The 21,265-nt window shown below is 53.2% G+C and overlaps 1 protein-coding gene across 1 annotated transcript in view; it reads left to right on the top strand.

Annotated features, from left to right (window-relative positions):
- The first annotated feature begins 5,210 nt into the window (after window positions 1-5,210).
- Window positions 5,211-21,265, top strand: part of TNXB (tenascin XB) — a 59,716-nt gene continuing 43,661 nt past the window's right edge. Inside the window, 5 exon segments of the mRNA XM_036868769.1 lie at window positions 5,211-5,392; window positions 13,353-13,763; window positions 14,147-15,886; window positions 16,357-16,472; window positions 21,073-21,229. Coding sequence (XP_036724664.1) covers window positions 13,364-13,763; window positions 14,147-15,886; window positions 16,357-16,472; window positions 21,073-21,229 — 2,413 coding nt within the window. The 5' untranslated portion in view covers window positions 5,211-5,392; window positions 13,353-13,363.

The following is a 21,265-nucleotide window of genomic DNA, read 5'->3' as shown; positions in this document are numbered from 1 at the left end:
ACTGTGTTTGGGGTGAAAACAGACCAAGTAACTATGGCAACCTGGAACCTAGGGCCCCCAGGAACTAGGCCTCTCCTCCCTCCAGAGGGCAACCCTGGCTCCTCCGCCAGCACTTCCTGTCCCAAGGTCCCTCAAGCTGTTCCCAGCCTTATCCAGGCAGAGCAAGGAGTGCAAGGAGAACAGGGATTTTGGAGGCAGAGCACCTGAGTTGGAGTCCCTGCTTTGCCTTTCGTTAGTGGGTGTCCTTGGTAGGTGACAAACACTCTGAGCCTTAGTTTCCTCATCTGTAAAATGGGGTACTCCTACCTACTTCTCAGGGTTGATGTGGGGAGGAAAGATGATGTGCAGGGTGCCTGGTCCTTAGTGGACACACCTTTCTCTCCTCCCCTGCTCCTTTCTCCCTCCATTTACATTGTCCTATTCTCCTCAGTTTTGCTTTTCTCCCATCTGGGTCCATCACTGTTTCATTGTCCGATCGCTTTTTCTGTTTCCTGACCCCAGCTCAGGAAAGTGCTTGAAGTACTGGCATCTCAGACTGGGGGCTCTGGGGTGGGGCATACAGCTCCTCTGGCTTAGTGGCAAGGGACAGCTGGCACTGTGGTGTGATCTCTTGGCCAAGGGCATGGGTGGTGGGAAGGATCAGGAGAGGTGTGGAGAGTGGGTGTGCTGTGGAGGGGGAAGGCAGGTCAGTCTGCCGCCCTCCAGGCCCACGTGGATCTCCAGCTGCAGCCCCATCGAAGGCCACCGCGGCATGCCGGCCACTGTCACTCCTGCACCTCCTGTTGGCCCCTTCCTGGCTCAGACCCTCTTTATCTTTCAGTTCTGCTGCTTTCCTTCCTCAGAGTCTGCCCTTCGTTCCTCTTATCACCCCTGACCCACTGTCTCTCCCTCTTCTTTTTCTCTAGACTTCTTTCCTGCCTTTCTTTGCCCTCTACCCACCACGAGTCATCACCTTCTCTTTCAGACCCTTTATTCTTTGTTCACCTGTTTGTTTCTCCTGGTTTTTATATTTTTCCTTTCCTCCCCCTCTGCTTCACTGTCTGCTCCCTTTCTTTTTTCTGGGTCTTCTCATCTCCTCCTGCTGCTAACCCTGTGTGCACCACCCCGTTTCCATGGCCCTTTCCACTCCTTTGTCCACATTCCCTGTCCCCTTCCATGACTTCCTCTCTTCTCCTCCGCCTCAGCCCTCTCCTCCTCCTTCTGCCCCCCCTTCTCCCTTCACCTCCCCACTCCAGTCCTCTGTCCTCTTCCCAGCTGTGGGGCCAGCACTGGAGAGCCTCACACATTTGCCTCATCGTTCTGCTATGGCTTCTGGATATAGCACATCTGGATTCCGGGGCCCAGATGTGTGGTTGCTACAGCGACCTCGGTCCCTCTGGTAAATATGGGCGCCCACCCGCCCCAGAGCAGAGAACAAAATAATTGTGTGACTTTCTTTTGTCATGAGATAGAAATGTCCTCCCCCCTCCCTTTTCCCTACACCCATGTCTCCAGGCAAAGGAAGTTCTAAGGGTCCAAACCCTTCCTCCTGTGGCTCTCTTGCCCCCTTTTCAGCCCCAGCCTCTTAGTTCTCTCCCATCTTTCATCTCAGGCTCAATCTTTTCTCTCCACATTCCCCTTCCTCACCACCTCCTTCCCCCCAGATCTCAATAATGGAGCGTTGCCCGCCCCCTGACTTATACTTGGCAATTTCTTCTGAATCTACATAATAACTGGATGCAGAAAAAAGTTTCAAAAATCCACATCACCCACCCTTTCTTCTCAAACAAGTCCACCGGGAGCCCCTTCATTTATTTCTTCCCTAAGTCTTCAGTCTCTCTGGAGCTGTTCTTGTGGGAGGGGAGGAATACAGGCTTTGAAATCAGAAAACCTGGGCTGAGGCCCACCTTCACCACCACTAGTGAAGTCCCCAGGACAAGTCCCTTAATGTCTAAGAGCCTCTGTTTCCTCAGCACAAAGTGGGATTAATAAAGTGCTGCGGTGTAGGAAGGGCTTTGTAAACGGAAGCCCAGTACAACTGTTTTCTATCTTCCCCTGTCTGGGATTGCTTCCTTGGATCGCAGCCCCTGGCCTCTCTTTGCTCCCTCTCTCTATCCTTCAGGCCCTTGCCCTCAATTGCCCTTACTCTTCTTTGTCTTCCTTGACTCCTCCTTGGCTTTCCCTTTCCTTCCTTGCTGTACCTTTTATCCCTTATCCTCCTGAGGGTAGGACAGGAACTTGGAGCTTCATTCAAGGATGGAGGCCCAGAGCTGAAGACACTTGGACTGAGGATTCAGAGAATAGCCAGAGCATGCAGACAGCTCTTGATAAGACCCCAGCCTTTCTTTCTGCCCATCGCCTGGGACACCTCAGTGAAGGCAAGCTGGCTCTGACCACTGGACTTCCCTGCCTTCGCCCTGGGGCTCCCTGCCAGGCACTCTTGCGACACCCTCCTCTCCCAGTCATTTCACAACTCAGTATTGACAGGCATTTATTTATTTATTTTAGTTATAAAATTTTTGGCTGCGCTGGGTCTTCGTTGCTGCGCGCGGGCTTTCTCTAGTTGTGGAGAGCGGGGGCTACTCTTCGTTGCGGTGGGTGAGCTTCTCACTGCGGTGGCTTCTCTTGTGGCGGAGCACGGGCTCTAGGCACGCGGGCTTCAGTAGTTGTGGCGCACGGGCTTAGTCGCTCCACGGCATGTGGGATCTTCCTGGACCAGGGCTCGAACCCGTGTCCCCTGGAATGGCAGGCGGATTCCTAACCACTGTGCCACCAGGGAAGCCCTTGACAGGCGTTTATGAAGCAGCTGCTCTATGCGAGGCCCAGTGCTTTTCTGATAAAATGCAGACATATATAAGACATAAGCTCCTCCAAGAGCCTGAAATCCAGGGTGTGGATAACATTTTAGATAATGATTATCTCAGAACCTGGAATTATGTCTGTCAGGCCTCCAGTGGCTTCTTCAAATGCCCTGTGAGCTTGTGAATGTCTGGAATCCCGCACCCTTCTCTGACTCTGGCATCCCATCTCTCCCCAGAAGTGGACTTCCAAAACACCCCAGGGCCATCCTTTCAGCTCTTACTTCTTTCCTCCAGGGTCTTCTGGCCACTGCCTGGACCAAGTATACCTATGGTGACCATACTTCCTAAATAATAAAACCAAGGGACTTCTCTGGCGGTCCAGTGGTTAAGACTCCGTGTTCCCACTGCAGGGGGCATGGGTTCGATCCCTGGTTGGGGAACTAGGATCCCACGTGCCATGTGGTGTGGCCAAAAAAATAAATAAAATAAAAATTTAAATAAAAATAAACAAAAAATAAATAAAACAAAGGGTATAGGACCAAAAAGGAAAAAAAAAAAAAAAAAAGGATATGACCATTAGAATTACTAGAATCTGGGGGTATCAGAGAATATCTGTTCTCTGCAGTCTGCTCTCTCCACATAATGCTGTGTCAGACCCTCCTTCATCCGTTCATCTACTTTCCCCCAACCCCTGCCTGGAGATCTGAGGGAAGCTGTTACCTATTCCAGGCTCTGGGGGCTTCGGGCCAAGGCAGAGGAAGGAAGCTGAGCCCAGCTCCATCCAAGAAGCTGACTTCATCCTCCCCATCAAAGCCAGGAAAAAAAAAACCAGCCACACACACACCCAGACACACGGACACACGGGGACACCCACGCGAGGGAACGTGCGAGTCTTCGCCCTCAGCCACTGGGAGTTCACGGGGCATAGGGCACAGCCATGTGCTGGACCAGCGCGCCCTGACCCAGGATCACCACACCCACGACCCTGGGGACCTGACCAGGGTACGGACACCTGTGCCCCAACACAAGCGGCAGAATCGGGCACGCACAGGCTCCTGCACGTCCCTTTCACCCATGACCTGTGACTTGACCAAGCTACTCCTCAATGGTGAGGATTGTAGCTGGGTGGCAAGAACTTTATCCTCAGTGTGAAGCCTGGGATGGGGTCTCCCTCAGCCTGGATATTTCTCATCTGGCCAAAGTCTCCTTTTCAGCCCCTTGTCAGGGTGGCAAAGCACATGGGGAAATGAGACCAGAGAAGCAGCCCAGCAGCCTGATGTGGGTGTGTCTGCCACCCTGCCCTCTGGTCAGTCTTCCTGTCTCTGCCCGATATCAAAGTGACCTCTTCCTCCAGCCCATGACTCTCTCCCTAGCCCTGCTCCTGCACCCCTGCAGCACCCAGACGTTAGCCCTCTTCTACTTTCCAGAATGTCACCTCACCATTTGTGCCCCCACCCCCATATCTGCGTCTGCCTTTCGCTCTTTCTCCATCCCTAAACCTCCTAACTTTCAGGCTTCCCTTCCCTGTCTCCCCTGAACCCCACCTTCTTTCCCAAGTCTTCTATGTCCTGGTCTTCAGCCAAGCCCTTGTCCAGCCAGTGCCCAAGCCTCATCCCTCATTTCTCTAGGAATTTGCTGAGGTGAGAGAATGAAAAGGGGTCATTGATCCCGAGCTGAGAACCAGAGATTGACTGAACAGTACAGATGGGGAGAGGCAGCACGGGGACAAGGCAAGAAAAGGGGAAAGTGCAGGTGGCAGCAATGGGGCCGGGCAGGGGCAGAGGTGGGGACAAGGAGAAGGCCCCTGTTGGAGAGAGATGTAGGCTTGGGAGGGAGGTTTCCGCCTGCCACCCGTCCCCTATGCTCCCTGCCCTGCCGGGAGATAATTGGTTGGGGGATGAAGGAGTGGGTGCTGGGCAACAGACAGATGGGGCAAGATCCAAGCTGGAGCAATGTGGCAGCTGGGAAGAGGTGGGGAGATGCAGGGGAGGGAGGAGGGAGAGGGCCTGGACATGGGAAAGGGTGTTGCAAGAGAGGAGAAAACAGGTCAGAGAACAGGGGCAACAGGTGGAGAAATGGTGGAGGAAAAGGAGAAATGGCATGAGGATGGGGCTGTCAAGTTGGACAGAAATTAGGGTGAGGAGGAAGGGTAAAAATGGGATAAGGAAAGGATGTGGGAGGTTGGACGAGGGCTGGAGGGGGTGAGATGAGGGTATTGTGGGACCAGAGATCCCAGATGTGGGGGGGGGGGGTCAGGGGGGTGTCGGGATGACGGCGGGAGGCGAGGAGGGGTGGCATGTGATGACGTTGGGAGGGCCTGGCAGGGGCGGGAGGGTGGGAGGACCTGCCCTATCTCCGCTCCCCTCCCTGACCTCATGCTGGTCCTCCCCTTCTCCTCCCCCTGCTCGCTGCAGACTCCCTCCTTCTCACTGTCGCAGCCCAGATCGACGGTCGGGTGGCGGCTCAGTGAGCCCCTGCTGCAGGGAACAAGCAAAGGGACATCCAGGAGCCCAGGGCTGCCAAGGGGTGCGCACCCACCCTGCCCCGAGAACCCCCTTCCCAAGGTCGGGGACAGAGCAGGTGCAGAGACACTGCAGCCGCTTGTTACTCAGGTAAGGAACAGCACTCTGGGAGAAGGAAGGAAGAGCCGGGAGAGGCGGGGACTTCTATCCCCACACCCCAGGTGAAGGTTGGCAGGAGAGCCTCCCAGAGCGGGGACTTTCCGTTGGGGCAGAAGGAATAGGACCATGCGCTGGGGACTGGACTCCCTGTGGAGGGTGTGTCTGGGAGGACAAGTCAGTGTGGGTGTTGGTGAGGGTTGGGGGTGGATGCTGGGGTTTGGACAGGACCAGGCGTGGCACCAAGGTGGAGGTGGTTATCGGTGAGCCGGGGCTCTGGGCCCTGGAGTTGCTGGGGCTGGAGAAGCCAGGGCCCAGGCGGAGCTGGTGGCCAGCTGAACCTCAGGAGGAAAGTGCTGGTGGAACCCCAAGTGCTCTGGCTGGAGCCGCTGAGCCAGAGCTCCAGGAAGGTGCCCGAGGGAGCTTCTTTGAGCACCCAGATGGGGACTCTCCAGGTGGCAGCACGTGGATTGCAAGGTCCAGGAGGGAGTTCTGGGGGTCTGGAGCCTTTAGGAAGTGCTGAAATGAAGCAGAGTCAGGACTCTCAGGTCTGGGAAGGGCATGGAGTCTGCAGAGAGAATCCTAAAACTTGTTCTTGGCAGAGAGCTTTGCACCCATGACTCACGGTTCAGCGGGGCTGTGATGACTGAGAGATGGCCCCAGGGGCACAGGGGCTCCGTCTTCGCTCCATCCCCCTTCCAGGCTCTCCTGCTTCTGTTCGTCTGAACCTCCCCCCTACACGTGACACACCCTGGGTGGGACGGGCGGGACCCTTATCTCGCCTGGAAAGAATTTAATGGCTTGGAAACAACTGGAAATGGAACTGAGAGGAACTACTGGGAAGCGACTCGGAAACATGGAAACACCGCAGCTGCCGTCTGTCGGCTTCCAATCCCCGCCCACTTCCCAGACCCTCGGCCCCTCCCCTCTTTCCCTGGCCCTGCCTCCAAACCCCTGGGGACCCAGCACCTCAATTCCTCAACCTTCCTTTCCCTTCAGTCCTGGTCTCTCAGTGCAGGACCAGAACCCACCTTCTATCTCTCACTGCCCCCAAAACTCTTTCCCACTGGGGGTCCGGAAGTCCTTTCTTTTAATTTTCCCATTTCTCTGGCCCATTAGCTCCCCAGAATAAGGGGCTTCTGGATCCTCCAACTCCCGCCTCTCCCGGTATCTCCTTGCCACCTGGTTCCAACCCAGTATCTGGAGCCCGCCCTCATCTCCCTCCTTCATCTCGCGGTCCTGGAATCCTTCTACCTTCACTCCTCTTGTGCCATGGGGAGCAGAGAAAAGCACGGGGATGGGGCCAAAATCCCCCACTTTTGGAACATCCCTCACGGAAGCCAGCCCCTCTCCCCACTTCTTGGGACCTACAGTCCCTGATGAGCGAAGTGTCAAAGTTGGCCACAACATGTATAGCCTGCACGCTGAGTCATAGCTTGGGAAGATGCCCCCCATCCCTGCCAGCCCTCCAACTCTGGGGAGGATGCCGAGAAGATGAGGCCACGTGCTCCCTCCTTCCCCACAGCACACAGGCACCCCAGATGCAGCGGTAGGGGAGGGTGATGAGGGGGAAACACAAGGGACACCCAAGTTTTCTGCTTTCCTAGTGCTGAGAGAAGAGCGGGATTCTTCCAAGACTTGGGAATGGGGAGCTGGGGGGTGGTGGAGACCCGGCCGGAGAGGGGTACTGGGAAGGAGGCTCTGGGGGTGTGGCCTGTGGGGGCCACTTCTCTCCTCTCAGACCAGCTTCACTACTTTCCTGCTTCTTTCCTTCCTGCTGCAGAGACCTTCCCCCTTCCCCCCACCACGTGGGGAGAGATGCAGGATTTGATTGTCGGGGTAGGGAGACTGGACAGCTCCCAAAGGCCTCCAGGGGTGTGGGGCACCCTGTATCCTCTCCTCCCCACTGGAGAAGGGCCTCCTGTGTGGTTCCCCTCACTCCAACTAAGTTCTTTGACTCACATAGCTGCCCTCTGAGCCAATGAGAAATCAGCTTTTTTTAGGCATCACCCAATGACTAGGTGTGGAGGAAATGTGAAGAGAAGATTATGTGTGTGTGCCCATGCACGTGCTCAAATGTGTGTGCCTGCAAAGATGCAAGCTTCTTTGGATAAATATGAGTATACGTATACAAGAAGTGTGTTCATATTTGTATTTGTGGAGGAGCGCACATGAGTACATTTGTCTGTGTACGTGTATTTGTGTGTGCACGCACCCGGTGATGTGCACGGCCTTAGACACAGGGCAACAGGATTTGAAGGTAGGTCAGAGCCCACCTCATGCCCAAGGCTACACTCCAAGCTGAGAGAAGGGCTGAGGGGCCGAGGGAAGGGCAGCTCTCTGCCTGCCAGGTCTCTCTGCCCAGGCTTTGTCGGGCAGGGTGCCTCTCAGTGTGGAAGCGCTCTGTCCCTTAGTCCAGCTCCCTTCCATCTCTCATGGGGTGGTGGCGGGGTGTGATGGCTGGTAGCCCCGAAAACTCCTTTTTCTCAGACCCAGAGGAGAATTTTAAGTGTAGGAAGCCAGGAAACGTGTGCGTGCTGCAAGGCGGTGCCGGTCGCAGTCCCTTCCCTCCTCACCAGTCAGCATTCCCACCACTCACCCTGCCCTCCTTCCCACTCCAGCCTCTCTGGTCTGGAAGAACTGGGCACCTGCTAACACCTCTCCTTAACCCTTCGCCTGAACCTGCCCCCTGCACACTCCTCTGTTACCATAGCCCCCTCTCCTGGTTCACCCCGAGCGCCCCACTACCTTTCCTCTCTAACCCTTGTCTCCCTGGGCCCCCCAATTCTTGCCTCAGTGGATTCCACAAACAAACACAACTTGGTAACCGGCACTGAGATCAAGAAACAGGATGTTCTTAGCACCCCAGAATTTCCCCACCATGCCCCTTCTGGTCACTACTCCCCCGAGAGTGCCACACTTCTGACTTGTAACACTACCAGTTGACGATTAACGTTGTCTAGACTCAAACCTTACATAAATAGAATGTTTCAGCACATTCTCTTTTGTGTCTGACTTCTTTGCTCCACCCCATGTTAGTGAGACCCATCCATGTTATTGCATATAGTTGTAGTTTGTTCTCGTTGCTTTATTTTATTCCACTGTGTGAACAAACCACACTTTATTTAATCCATTCTACCGATGTGAGACATTTGGGTAGTTTCCAGTTTGAGGCTATTACGAGTAGTACTGCTGTGGTGGGTATATTCCTCGGAGTGGAAGTGCCAGGTCATAGGGTTGGCATATAGCTCTAGTAGAGTTGGTAGATTGTGCCAAATGGTTTTCCAAAGTGCTTGTACCATGCAGCCCTGCCAGGATCCACACCTGGCCTGCTCCCTGGTCAGCATCTGCCCCAGCTGCTCTTTCTAACCAACTTTCATCCCCAGACACTGTCCGTGGTCCTAGCCCTGACCTTGGTCCTGTCCTTGGTTCCAGCCCTGATGCTAGTCCTGGGCTTAAGTTGAGCTATGTAAATTGACTAAATATTTATAGAGTCAATAAGTATTTATTGAGCACTTACTATGTGCCAGATGCAAGGATATAGCAGCCAAGAAAAGAAGCAGGTGCTATGCCTGCCCCCATGGACCTTACAGTCTGGCAGGTAAGATTGAGTGTGGGCAAGAAAGTAATAAAATAATCCCGCAAATAAATATATAATTATAAATTGTCATAAATACTACAAATGGGAGTTACACAATGCTGTGATGTCATGTGATAGGGGGAACCTGACCTGGGCAGGAAAGGTTTCCTGAGGAAGTGATGTGGGGTTGAGACCTGAAGGATGAGGAAGCCAAGAAAAAAGGGAAGAGCATTCCACATAGAGGAAACCATAGATACAAAGGTCTGGGGCTGTGAAGAGTGTGGGGGACTTAAGGCCAGTGAGACTGGAGTGAAGAGAGGGAGGGAAGTCTTATGGGGGATGAGGTGGGAGAGGTCAGCAGAGGCCGAATGATGCAGGGCTGTCTGTCAGTGTTTGAAGAGTATTCAGAAAGGAGACACTGAAGAGTTTTAGGGGGAGAGGGACATTCTAGTTGCCTTCACAAGATTATAAGGGGGCAAGAATGGAAGCAGAGCGACCAGCTAGGAGGCAATTGCAGTTGTCAAGCAAAAGGTGGATAGTAGCTTGGACCATAATGATGCTTAGAGGGAGAGATATAAGCAGATTAAAGAGACATTTACAATAAAAGATGGGTAAATATGATGAAATACAGTGGTGTTGAACAGGCTGTTGGGTTTCTGGCTTGTGAGGCTGGATGACTGATGGGGCCGTGAGCTGCAGTAGAGAACACTGAGAGGGGATGCAGTACAGGAAGGATGAACGTTGAGTTCAGTTTCAGACATGTTGAATTTGAGGTGCCCAAGAGGAGATGCCAAATAGGAGGTTGGATATATTGCTTGGAGTTAAGAGGAGAGAGTTTGTATGTTGGGGTATAGTTTGGAAATTAAAGTCATGGGTCTGGATGAAGGTACCTGGGTGGACGACTACTGCAGTAGGTCTCAACTCTGGCTGCACGCTGCAGTCACCTGGGGAGCTGTTAAAAATACTAAAGAAAATTCAGTCACTCTAGCCACATTTCAAGTGTTCGAGAGTCAGTGATCTCTCCTGTCTACCTTATTGACAGCACAGATGCAGAATGCTCTAAAATGGAGGATGTAGTCAACAGTATCCAGTGATTTTGAGAGAGATCAAGTAAGGTGAAGACAAACGTCTTTTAGATTTTGTGACACTGAGATCATTGGGAGACCTTTGGGAGGGCTATTTGGTAAGCTTTGGGTTGAAAGGAGGTCGGGAAGTCAGGTGGGAACAGATGGAGGTATGCATGGGATATGGGGAAATAGAAATAGCGAGTACAGATAAATCTTTTGACAACTATGGCCATGAAGTAGAGAAGAAAAATATGTGGTGGTTGGAGGGAGTGTGAGATTGGGGAAAGAAATCTTTAAGTATATTTTGTGTATCAAGTATATTTTTGTGCATATAGTGAAATGCACATATCTTAAGTGTATAGCTCAATTAATTTTTGATTATGTATACGTATGTTTAACTACCACCCAGTTCCAGGTACAAAATATTTCTAGTAATTCTATGCTATCTTGTATTAGCTCTGCCTGTTTTTGAACCTCATATAAATAGCATCATTCACAACGTTCTTTTTTTGTATATGGTTTCTTTTGCCTAGCGTTATGTGTGCGAAATTTGTCCATGTTGTTGCATGTAACAAGAGGGTGTTTTTTCATTTTGTTTGTTTGTTTATTTGTTTTGTTTTGGTTTTGGCCTCACCGTGCGCCTTGCAGATCTTCCTCAACCAGGGATTGAACCTGGGGCCCAGCAGTGAAAGTGCTGAGTCCTAACCACTGTACCACCAGGGAAGTCCCAAGAGGGTGTTTTTGTATAGTATTCCATTTTGTGACTATGCCCCAATTTATTTATCCATTCTACTATTAATGGACACTTGAGGTGCTTCCAGTTTGGGCTAATATGAAAAAAACCCCATGAACATTCTTGTACATGTCTTTTGGAGGATGTACGCAGTCGTTTCTGTTGGATATTTACCAAGAAGTGGAATTGCTAAGTTATAGGCTGTATGCCTGAGTAGAAACTGCTTACCGGTTTTCCAAAGTGGTTGCACTAATTTCTTTCTTTTTTTTTTTTAAATTATATTTATTTATTTATTTTTGGCTGCGTTGGGTCTTCATTGCTGCGTGCAGGCTTTCTCTAGTTGTGGCGAGTGGGGGCTACTCTTCGTTGTGGTGCGCGGGCTTCTCATTGTGGTGGCTTCTCTTGTTGCAGAGCACAGGCTCTAGGCGTGCAGGCTTCAGTAGTTGTGGCGCATGGGCTCCGTAGCTGTGGCTCACGGGCTCTAGAGCGCAGGCTCAGTGGTTGTGATGCACAGGCTCAGTTGCTCCGCAGCATGTGGGATCTTCCCGGATCAGGACTCGAACCCGTGTCCCCTGAATTGGCAGGCAGAGTCTTAACGACCGCGCCACCAGGGAAGTCTGGTTGCACTAATATCTGCTCCTGCTTGCAATAAATGAGAGTTCCAGTAGCCTCACATTCTTGCCAATATCCAGCAACAACAGTCCCTTTAATTTTAGCTGTTCTGGTGGATATTTAATGGCATCCTGTTGCGGTTTTCATTTGCCTTTCCCTGATTACTGGTTTTGTTCTGCACATACATATGTTTATTTTTCATACATTAATTGGCCCTTTGGCTATATTCTTTACTGGAGAGCCTGCTTCTTTTGCCACTTTAAAAAACTGGGTTGGCTGCCTTTTGTTTGTTGTCTTTGTTTTGAAGGAATTCTTTAGTTTAGATTTTAATCCTCTCTCTCACTCTCAATAACTGTGTCCCACTCTCTCTCCCCTTCATATATAATTTATATACATATATATTCATATTCTGACATATCTCACCTATTTTCTCCCACTCTGTAGCTTGCCTTCTTATTCTCTTAATGGTGTCTTTTGATGACCTCTATGGTTAAGTTTTGCGGTTAGGTTTTAAGAAATCCTTTTTTTTTTTTTTTTTCATTTTGGCTGCGTTGGGTCTTCGCTGCTGCGCGCGGGCTTTCTCTAGTTGCGGTGAGTGGGGGCTACTCTTCGTTGTGGTGCGTGGGCTTCTCATTGCGGTGGCTTCTCTTTGTCGCGAAGCATGGGCTCTAGGTGCAGCAGGCTTCAGTAGTTGTGGCGTGTGGGCTCAGTAGTTGTGGCTCACGGTCTCTAGAGCGCAGGCACAGTAGTTGTGGCATACAGGCTTCGTTGCTCCGCGGCATGTGGGATCTTCCTGGACCAGGGCTCGAACTCATGTCCCCTGCGTTGGCAGGCGGATTCTTAACCACTGCGCCACCAGGGAAGTCCCTATATATTCATTTTAAATTAATTTCTGTAGGTGGACATAAGGTCGAGATAGATTTTTTTTCCCATGTGGATCTTCATTTGACCCAGGACCATTTATCACAAAGACAATTCATTCTCCTCTTAATTGCAGGGGTACCTTTTTCATTAATCAGGTGACCACATATGTGTAGGTCTGTTTCTGGACCCTATTCTGTTCTCTCTATCCTTGCACCTTTGTAATGTTTTGATATTTGGTATTTGGTAATTTAAGTCCTGAGGAAGAGGGTTTTTTTGTTTTTTGTTTTTTGTTTTAAACAGGAGCCTTTTGAGCTCATAAGGGAAGCTGATGGGAAGGATCTAGTTGAGAGTAAGGGACTGAATAAAAGAGAGAGAGGATAATCTGCACCTTAAGGTTTCTGAAAGGCAATAGGAGCTGGGATCCAGGTGCTTGTGGAAGGATTAGTCTTTTATATTCATCCACTGATCCATTCAACAAAAATGTGTTGAATAGCCCCCGTGTGCCAGGCACAGGCATACAGCAGTGCCAGGACAGATGAGGTCCCTGTTCTTACGGAGTTCCCATCCTAGCAGTGGGAGAAAGATAACAAACAAGTAGCCACACAAACAGTTGATTCAGGCAGCAGTAAATGCCATGAAGAACATAAGCAGGACCCTGTGCTGGAGAGTGATGAAAGACTGCTCCAACTGGGCATCAAGGAAGACCTCTGGGGGTCAATGACATGTGAGTTAAGATTTGAACAAGAAGGAGACAGCCTCCGAGAGCTGAGTGAAGAACATCCCAGACAGAGGAAACATATAGTGCAAAGGCCCTTTAGTCTAATGTAATCTTGTAGTGTCTGTGGAACAAACAAAAATGACCAGTGTAGGTGGAGGGGGTGGAGCAGGGTGACCAAATGATATCAGAAAGCATGGTAGAGACAGATCTGCCCAAGGAGGGTATCCGTTAGGGTTGGGCTGAACGTGGATTTTCCAAGCATGTGAGTTGGGTAGATTAGTTGTGGGTGGTGGGACTATGGGTGTGTGTGTTGGGGAAGGAGGGCATTCATCTTGTCTCCTCTGTGAAGCTGCTCTCATATGTGCCCTCTCTCTCTGCAGCCTCCTGAACGATGCCAGCCCAAGGTTCCCTAACCTCCAACCTGGCCATCCTGGTGCTGCTGGGCACAGTCAGAGCAGGCCCTTTCTCTCCAAGGTCCAATGTGACACTCCCAGCCCCACGGCCTCCTCCCCAGCCAGGAGGCCGCACAGAGCAGCCAGGAGGGGGAGGCCCTTCTTCTCAGCTTTATGAGCACACCGTGGAAGGAGGGGAGAAGCAGGTGGTGTTCACCCACCGCATTAACCTGCCCACTTCTGGTAGCTGTGGCTGTCCCCCAGGCACTGAGCCCCCTGTCCCTGCTTCAGAGGTGCAGGCCCTGAGGGTCCGGCTGGAGATCCTGGAGGAGCTGGTGAAGGGGCTCAAGGAACAGTGCACTGGGGGATGTTGTCCTGCTGCTGCCCAGGCTGGCACAGGTGAGCGGATGATCCCAGGAAGGGGCACAGAAAAAGGGGAAGGTGGAGGAGTGGGTTAGGGTTGGGTGGGCATCGCTAGTCCATAAAGGACCTCGGTATGAGTTAGAAAAAGGCATGCCTGCCTCCCCCTTGGGGGCGGTGAGTGCAGCTCAGGGCACAACTCTGAGAGAGGAGCCACGTGACTAGATGTCAGCCCTCTCCTCCCCAGCATATGTTAGGGCACTGGGAGGCCACATATATTGACAAGTTGCAGCTGGAAACTAAGATGGCCTTAGGAAATGAGGCTGGCTGGCTCTGCTGGAGAAGCTGACTCAGAGGAAGCATTATACAGGGTCAGCCGCTCCCCCAGAGAGACTGAGGCCCACCTCTTGCTCTTACTCCAGGCCAGACGGACGTGCGGAGCCTCTGCAGTCTCCATGGCGTGTTTGACCTGAGCCGCTGTGCCTGCTCCTGCGAGCCAGGCTGGGGTGGGCCCACCTGCTCAGACCCCACAGATGCCGCGGCGCCCCCCTCCCCTCCCCCCTCAGCTTCCCGGTCCTGCCCAGATGACTGCAATGATCAGGGTCGCTGCGTCCGTGGTCGCTGCGTGTGCTTCCCTGGCTACACCGGCCCCAGCTGTAGCTGGCCCTCCTGCCCGGGGGACTGCCACGGCCGCGGGCGCTGCGTGCAGGGCGTGTGCGTGTGCCGCGCGGGCTTCTCCGGGGACGACTGCAGCCTGCGCTCCTGCCCTCGGGGCTGCAGCCAGAGGGGACGCTGCGAGAACGGGCGCTGCGTGTGCAACCCAGGCTACACTGGCGAGGACTGTGGGGTGAGGAGCTGCCCCCGAGGTTGCAGCCAGAAGGGGCGCTGCGAGGACGGGCGCTGCGTCTGTGACCCTGGCTACGCTGGCGAGGACTGCGGCTCTCGGAGCTGCCCGTGGGACTGTGGCGAGGGCGGGCGCTGTGTGGACGGCCGCTGCGTGTGCTGGCCCGGGTACGCGGGCGAGGACTGCAGCACGCGGACCTGTCCCCGCGACTGTCGGGGCCGAGGGCGCTGCGAGGAAGGCGAATGCATCTGCGACCCAGGCTACAGCGGGGACGATTGCGGAGTGCGCAGCTGCCCGGGCGACTGCAACCAAAGGGGCCGCTGCGAGGACGGCCGCTGCGTGTGCTGGCCTGGGTACTCGGGGCCCGACTGCGGCGCCCGCGCTTGCCCGCGCGACTGTCGGGGCCGCGGGCGCTGCGAGAACGGCGTGTGCGTGTGCAACGCGGGCTACAGCGGCGAGGACTGCGGCGTGCGCAGCTGTCCCGGGGACTGTCGCGGCCGGGGCCGTTGCGAGAGCGGCCGCTGCGTGTGTTGGCCCGGGTACACAGGCCGGGACTGCGGCACGCGCGCCTGCCCTGGCGACTGTCGCGGGCGCTGCGTGGACGGCCGCTGCGTGTGTAACCCGGGCTTCACAGGCGAGGACTGCGGGAGCCGACGGTGTCCCGGGGACTGCCGCGGTCGCGGCCGCTGCGAGGATGGCGTGTGCTTGTGCGACGTGGGCTACGAGGGCGAAGACTGCGGCGGGCGCAGCTGCCCCAGGGGTTGCCAAGGTCGCGGCCAGTGCCTGGAGGGGCGATGCGTGTGCGACGACGGCTACGAGGGTGAGGACTGCGGCGTGAGACGATGCCCGCGCGACTGCAGCCAGCGCGGCGTGTGCCAGGACGGTGTGTGCGCCTGTTGGGAGGGCTACACGGGCGAGGACTGCAGCCTCCGTACCTGCCCCTCCAACTGTCACCGGCGCGGCCGCTGTGAGGACGGGCGCTGCGTGTGCGACTCCGGCTACACCGGCCCCTACTGCGCCACCCGAACCTGCCCGGCGGACTGCCGGGGCCGTGGACGTTGTGTGCAGGGCGTGTGCGTGTGCCACGCGGGCTATAGCGGCGAGGACTGTGGGCAGGAAGAGCCTCCCGCCAGCGCCTGCCCCGGGGGCTGCGGGCCTCGGGAACTGTGCCGCGCAGGCCAGTGTGTATGCGTCGAGGGCTTCCGAGGCCCCGACTGCGCCATCCAGACGTGCCCCGGGGACTGCCGCGGTCGGGGAGAGTGTCGTGAGGGCAGCTGCGTCTGCCAAGATGGCTATGCAGGGGAGGACTGCGGGGAAGGTGAGCGGGCAGCGTCTCCCAAAGTGCTGGGTCAGGGACTGGAAAACTGGAGCCAGTGGGAAAGCCTGAGTCTGAGGCCTAGGTGCCCAGGGAATTGGAGGAAGAGTGAAGGGGGGGTCGTATATTGGGGTGGGGGGCGGGGCAGTCGGAGGAGCCAGGGAGCCAGTGTCCACCAGGGGCTGCAGAACCGCGGGGGGCATGCCTGCAGGCGGGACCTGCCTTCAGATCTCTGATGAGCAGATTGGGGGCCCCTTTAGTTGCTTTTAGGGAGATTTCGTGTTCCTGGAGATGGGGGGCAGTAAAGGGGACCCAAGGTCTGTTCAGGCCGCTGCCGGCTTCGCCCCACCCCCAGAGAGGAGTCAGAGCTTGGGTGGATCTCTCAGAGCGGCCCTGAGTAGGAGGAGCCTGTGATGGTGAAGGTCGGGGTGCCTTGGGCTAAGCAGCTTCTCATATCCTATTCTCCTGGGCAGAGGTGCCAGCCGTTGAGGGCATGAGGATGCACCTTCTGGAGGAGACGATGGTTCGGACAGAGTGGACCCGGGCTCCTGGCAATGTGGATGCCTACGAAATTCAGTTCATCCCCACGGTGAGAGCCAAGCTCCAAGAGGGGGCTGAGTGGGCAGGACTGCGGGGAGGGGGGGGTCCCTCCTGCTCACCTCAAGCAGGAGTCCCAGGTAACCAGTGGTTGCGTCCAGCTGGCTGATTCCCGAAGCTGTTCCAAAGGCCTGCTCATTCTGCCCTGCCCCCGGTGCAGAAGCCTTTGCAGCATTGGCCCACTGCTGCTGGCAGCTCAGGCTGCCGACTCCATTTTTGTCCATCACCGTAGTCAGTTCTTTTTGTTATTGCTGGATCCAAATCTGCCCCATTCTGACATCCATCCCTCGGCCCTAGCTGGGCCTTCGCCAGCCGTCAGAACGTGTTTTTTGCTTTCCCTGCGTCTTACACCATAGGCTTTAAACTATTTGGAGACATCAGCCACCACGTCACCCTTCATTCCCTCCAGGCCAAACCCACTGGTTTCTTCTCCCCTTTTCCTTAATGCTTTGTTCTCTGAATCCTTCACTTTTTGGTTTTCCTCCTCTAATGCCTCCTGCTTTTTGCATGTGCCCCCCCCCCATCAAAATGTGGGAGCAAAGAGGAGCCCAGTCGTTCCCCTGGCTAACTCTGGCTACCCTGGCACTTTTCTCAGAGTTGACATATAGGAACTTGTGGTCAGTTCATAACTGACAAACTGTCAGTTATTTTGATCACATTTGATTTGTTAAGTAACTTTTAATGATAAAAGTCATATAGGCTCAGTGTAGAAACTTTAGAAAATGTAAACAAGGAAAAAAGAAAGAAGGAAGGAAAAAAGAAGACATTCAACTACATACCCTTTTTTTAAGCCTAAATATAAGCCTTTGCATCTGGCTCTCTTCAGTGTTATCATTTTTGTTTTGGGCCAACCTGTCCAGGCTGTTGCAACACTCTGAGTCTGTGAGCTGGTTCCCCTACCTCCGTGTCATCGGTGCATTGCAAAGCCTCCTTTCTCTGTCTCCTTCCAACTCACTCTTAAAATATTTGGGGGCACCCTAAGGACAAAGGCTGTGGCCTCTCATTAGAGATTTCCCTTTATGCAGATCGGGCTTTTATGATGTGTTTGGTCTCCTAGTTTCAAATCATCTGACATTTCTACTGTCCAAATGTTTTCCTGCATCATCCCACAAATGCCATTGGTGGGTAGGCCATGTCATTCTCATCTCTACCCAGTCAGGACTCTGGAAAAATAAGTAAGTCCCAGGGCCTAAACCTAGGAAGCCTCTAGGACAGAAGGGACAGCTCAGAGATGCTGGCTGTCACCCCCACCCCAACTGGCCTAGTCGTTCTAAGTCTTCTTATTATCCCCTCAAGGCCAGACCCCTGCCATGTTCTGTCTCTCCTTACGCCCTGGTAGAAGCAGAGGCAGAAATCCCTACTTTGCTGCACAACCAAGAGAGCTTGGGTTTTTCTTCTGTTAAAAAAAAAATTATTTTCAGTTATAAAAATAATGTAATCACAAGACAAGAATTTGGCAACTAGAGAAAAAAACAAATAATCCTTGGCTGTTTCGCACTAAAACAAGCACTGTTAACATTGTAAAGTGTTTCTCCCACTCTCTGTGGAGAGTGTGTATATTATTTGCATCGTTTTAATCTTGAGAGGGTAGGACTTTTAAACAGAACTTTCCTAAGGAACTTCAGGGAAAGAAGAAGTAAAATAAACACTTGAGATAGGAGGAGCTTACAGGGTAGCATCGTCTCCCGCTCTTAGTAAATATGAACTTATCCTTGGTGTTCTCAGGGGGTGCAGCCTCCCAGCTGAAGCCCTAGGCTTTCTCCCTCTCCGTGGGGCCGGGGTGGTGTTGAGCTGGCCTGGGTCTAGCTTGGCCATGCTCTTAGCTCATCTGCTTTGCTCTGGGTATGGGCCTCTGTCACATTTTGGGTTCTCTGTGAGCCTGGGTGTGGGAAATGCTCCCGTAAGATTGGTCCCCAGACACCTCCCTTGGACTCCACATCAGCCTGTGCTACTGGCCCTCTGACTGTGCTTTCTATGCTTTTTGTGGCTGGCCCCTGGGATTGTGCCTCTTGCCTTGGCCAGTACTCTCTATCCATTTCTGTTGGCACAGAGTACATTCAGTAGCTGGCTGTCCTCTGGCCACTGCCATCTTCCTAGAAGCCTCTCTCTACCTTATCCCCACCCCTTTTCTAGATCCACTTCTCTCTCAAAGCCCAAACTCTACTATTCCTGGCTAAGGGACACACCTAGCTATTGGAATGATTTTCAGAACACAGAAGAGGAACATTCCTGCTTTCCCTGCATACGTGGCATTGTTCCTCTGACTCAGTGGTTCTCAAAGTGTGTTCCCTGGACCTCCAGCATCAGCGTCACCTGGAGCACTAGACATGCTAATTGTCAGACTCTACCCCCAGATCTACTGAATCAGAAGCTCTAGGGGGTAGAGCCCAGTAAGCTGTGTTGTAACAAGCCCTCCAGGTGATTCTGATGCACCCCAAGCCCAAGGACCACTAACTTAAGAAATGTTGCTATTTTGCAAAAGGCAAGGTCTTCTATGAATGTGAGAGAAAGCATGAAGAAACTGAGGGAGGTGAACCCCCGAACAGAAAGATGTTCAAGTATTCCCTGTCTGGGTGTATTCTGCAGCCTGGAAACTGGGGCTATGCCACGTTTTCATTGGGACACAGGCCCTTGCAGCCTGAGAAAAGTTTGTTTGGTCTGGTCTGAAAAGCAGGGTGAGGATGAGGTAAGCTCCAGGGGCCAGCCAAAGTGGAGTCGCCCACCTGGGGCCATGAGGTTATTCTCTGGGGTATCGAGAATAGAGTTAGAATCTTGCCAAGGACATCAGTGAAGCAGCCAAAACTCTCACCAAGGGGCAGAACCAGCTGCTAGCATCTGGCTAGAGAGCCTGCCTCAGACCAGACAGATGGTGCTGAGAGATGTGGGTTAGACTGACAGTGGGACTTTTCAGGGGACTGTTCCCAAATGGATCTCAGGAGGGACTACAAAGCATTTAAAAGGTTCATGTAGGTGGTCTGAAGGGAGAAGGAGGACCCTGGGGATGGGCTTGTCTTGCTGAAAGGACCAGACATCATCAGGGAGCACTCAAAGTGTGCGTGTGTGTGTGTACGTGTATTCGTGTGTGTGTGTGTGTGTGTTGGGTTGGGGGAATAAGGGGACAGAGAATAAGTTCTGGGAAGGAGGAGGAGCACACAGGTCTTGAGTTGAGACCAGTCTAAGGCCTCCCAGGATGGGGTATCCTAGGGCAGAGTGAGTAGGAGAGGGACGGGGATCCTGTGTGCCCAGAAAACTTTTCAGCCAAGAAAACTCTGACAAAGCTTTACTTCATCCTCAACCCAGAAGTCTCTACGTGGACTCTCATCTGGTTTTATACTTTGGTGTTTACTATGCCGATTTCCCCACAATTCTCTTGGTTTAGGAGAGTACCTTTTGAAATTTCCAATCCTACTTGGCTGAATGGAGGCGTCCCCATAACTGCCAACATAACTAAACAGAACAGAACGTCTTTATTAGCTGTCCTAGATGGACAGCCCGGCGAAATGCTGGGCTGTTAGACTGCTCACAAATGTCCATTCCTCCTGTTTCCCCAGTGGCTGGCACTCCAGGAGACCCTGCCTGGAGCAGGGGCTGGCAGATTTTCTATGGGGTCACCACAAATAATCATAATACTTTACATGTATACTTGAAGGAGGGTTGTTTTCTCACAGGCATGTACTACACATAGAGATTTGGGTTAGGGACCTAATAAAACTTAAGACGTGGCCACACATTTAGCTACTAGGGCATGAGCTATCTGAGGACAGGGATCATATCTTTTATTTTTGTGTCTCCAGTGCCCAGAATGATGCCAGGCACAAAATCAGGGAACATATTTGTGGAACTTTGAGCAGGTGGGCCTTGTTTTTGAGGGCCCTACAACCCTGCTGAGGATACAAGAAAAGTACCTAAAAGGAAATGCCATGACATGGGTCACACCCAAGAAAAGTACCTGAAAGGAAATGTCATGACATGGGTCACAGGGGCAGGTGTCTGTGGGAAGGCTCAGGCTGGGGCAGCTGCTTTAAGGAGGAAGTGAGACTTGAAGTGGCATCCCTCATCTACTTCATCTGTTATGACAGGAATGGGCTTAGGAGAAGCCTCCTCGTGCCCAGGGAGTCAGGGTTGCCGGGGGGAAGCCAGAAGAAGAGTCCTGGCATGTGTCAGAATTCTGGCAGACAGCTGATGAACAGGCTAAAAAAGGTAGTGCCCATGAGAGGGGACTCTGAGGTCACACTGCCTGGGTTTAAATCCCTGCCACTTTCTTGGTGTTGGTGACCTTGGGCAAGCCACTTAATCCTTCTGTACCTCAGTTTCCTCATCTGTCCGTTGGGAATAATACGACCCACCTCATCAGATTCTTAAGCAGATTAAGTGAGTTCATATATATAAATCGCCTTGAACAGTACGTGGCATGGAGTAGGTGTTCTAGATGTGTTTGCTGATACCACCCACGCTCCCCAGCTGTATAAGGCCCAGTTCTACACAGTCCCATGTTGACCCTGCCTGGAACTGGAGAAAGAAGGGATAAGGGGGCTTGAGCGGCAGGGGTGAGAGTGGCAGCCCTGATCTACCTGGTGCCTTCTCTCTTGCAGACAGAGGGGCCGAGCCCCCCATTCACAGCACGAGTGCCCAGCTCTGCCTCAGCCTATGACCAGAGAGGACTGGCCCCCGGTCAGGAGTACCAGGTCACTGTCCGTGCCCTTCGAGGGACTAGCTGGGGCCCTCCTGCCTCCAAGACCATCACCACCAGTGAGAGCTGGGGCTGTGGGGTGGGGTCCTGGGTGG

This window comes from Balaenoptera musculus, chromosome 11 (assembly GCF_009873245.2).
Source record: "Balaenoptera musculus isolate JJ_BM4_2016_0621 chromosome 11, mBalMus1.pri.v3, whole genome shotgun sequence".
NCBI lineage: Eukaryota > Metazoa > Chordata > Mammalia > Artiodactyla > Balaenopteridae > Balaenoptera > Balaenoptera musculus.
The sequence above is the reverse complement of the archived record's forward strand: the minus strand, read 5'-3'. Positions and strand labels throughout refer to the sequence as shown.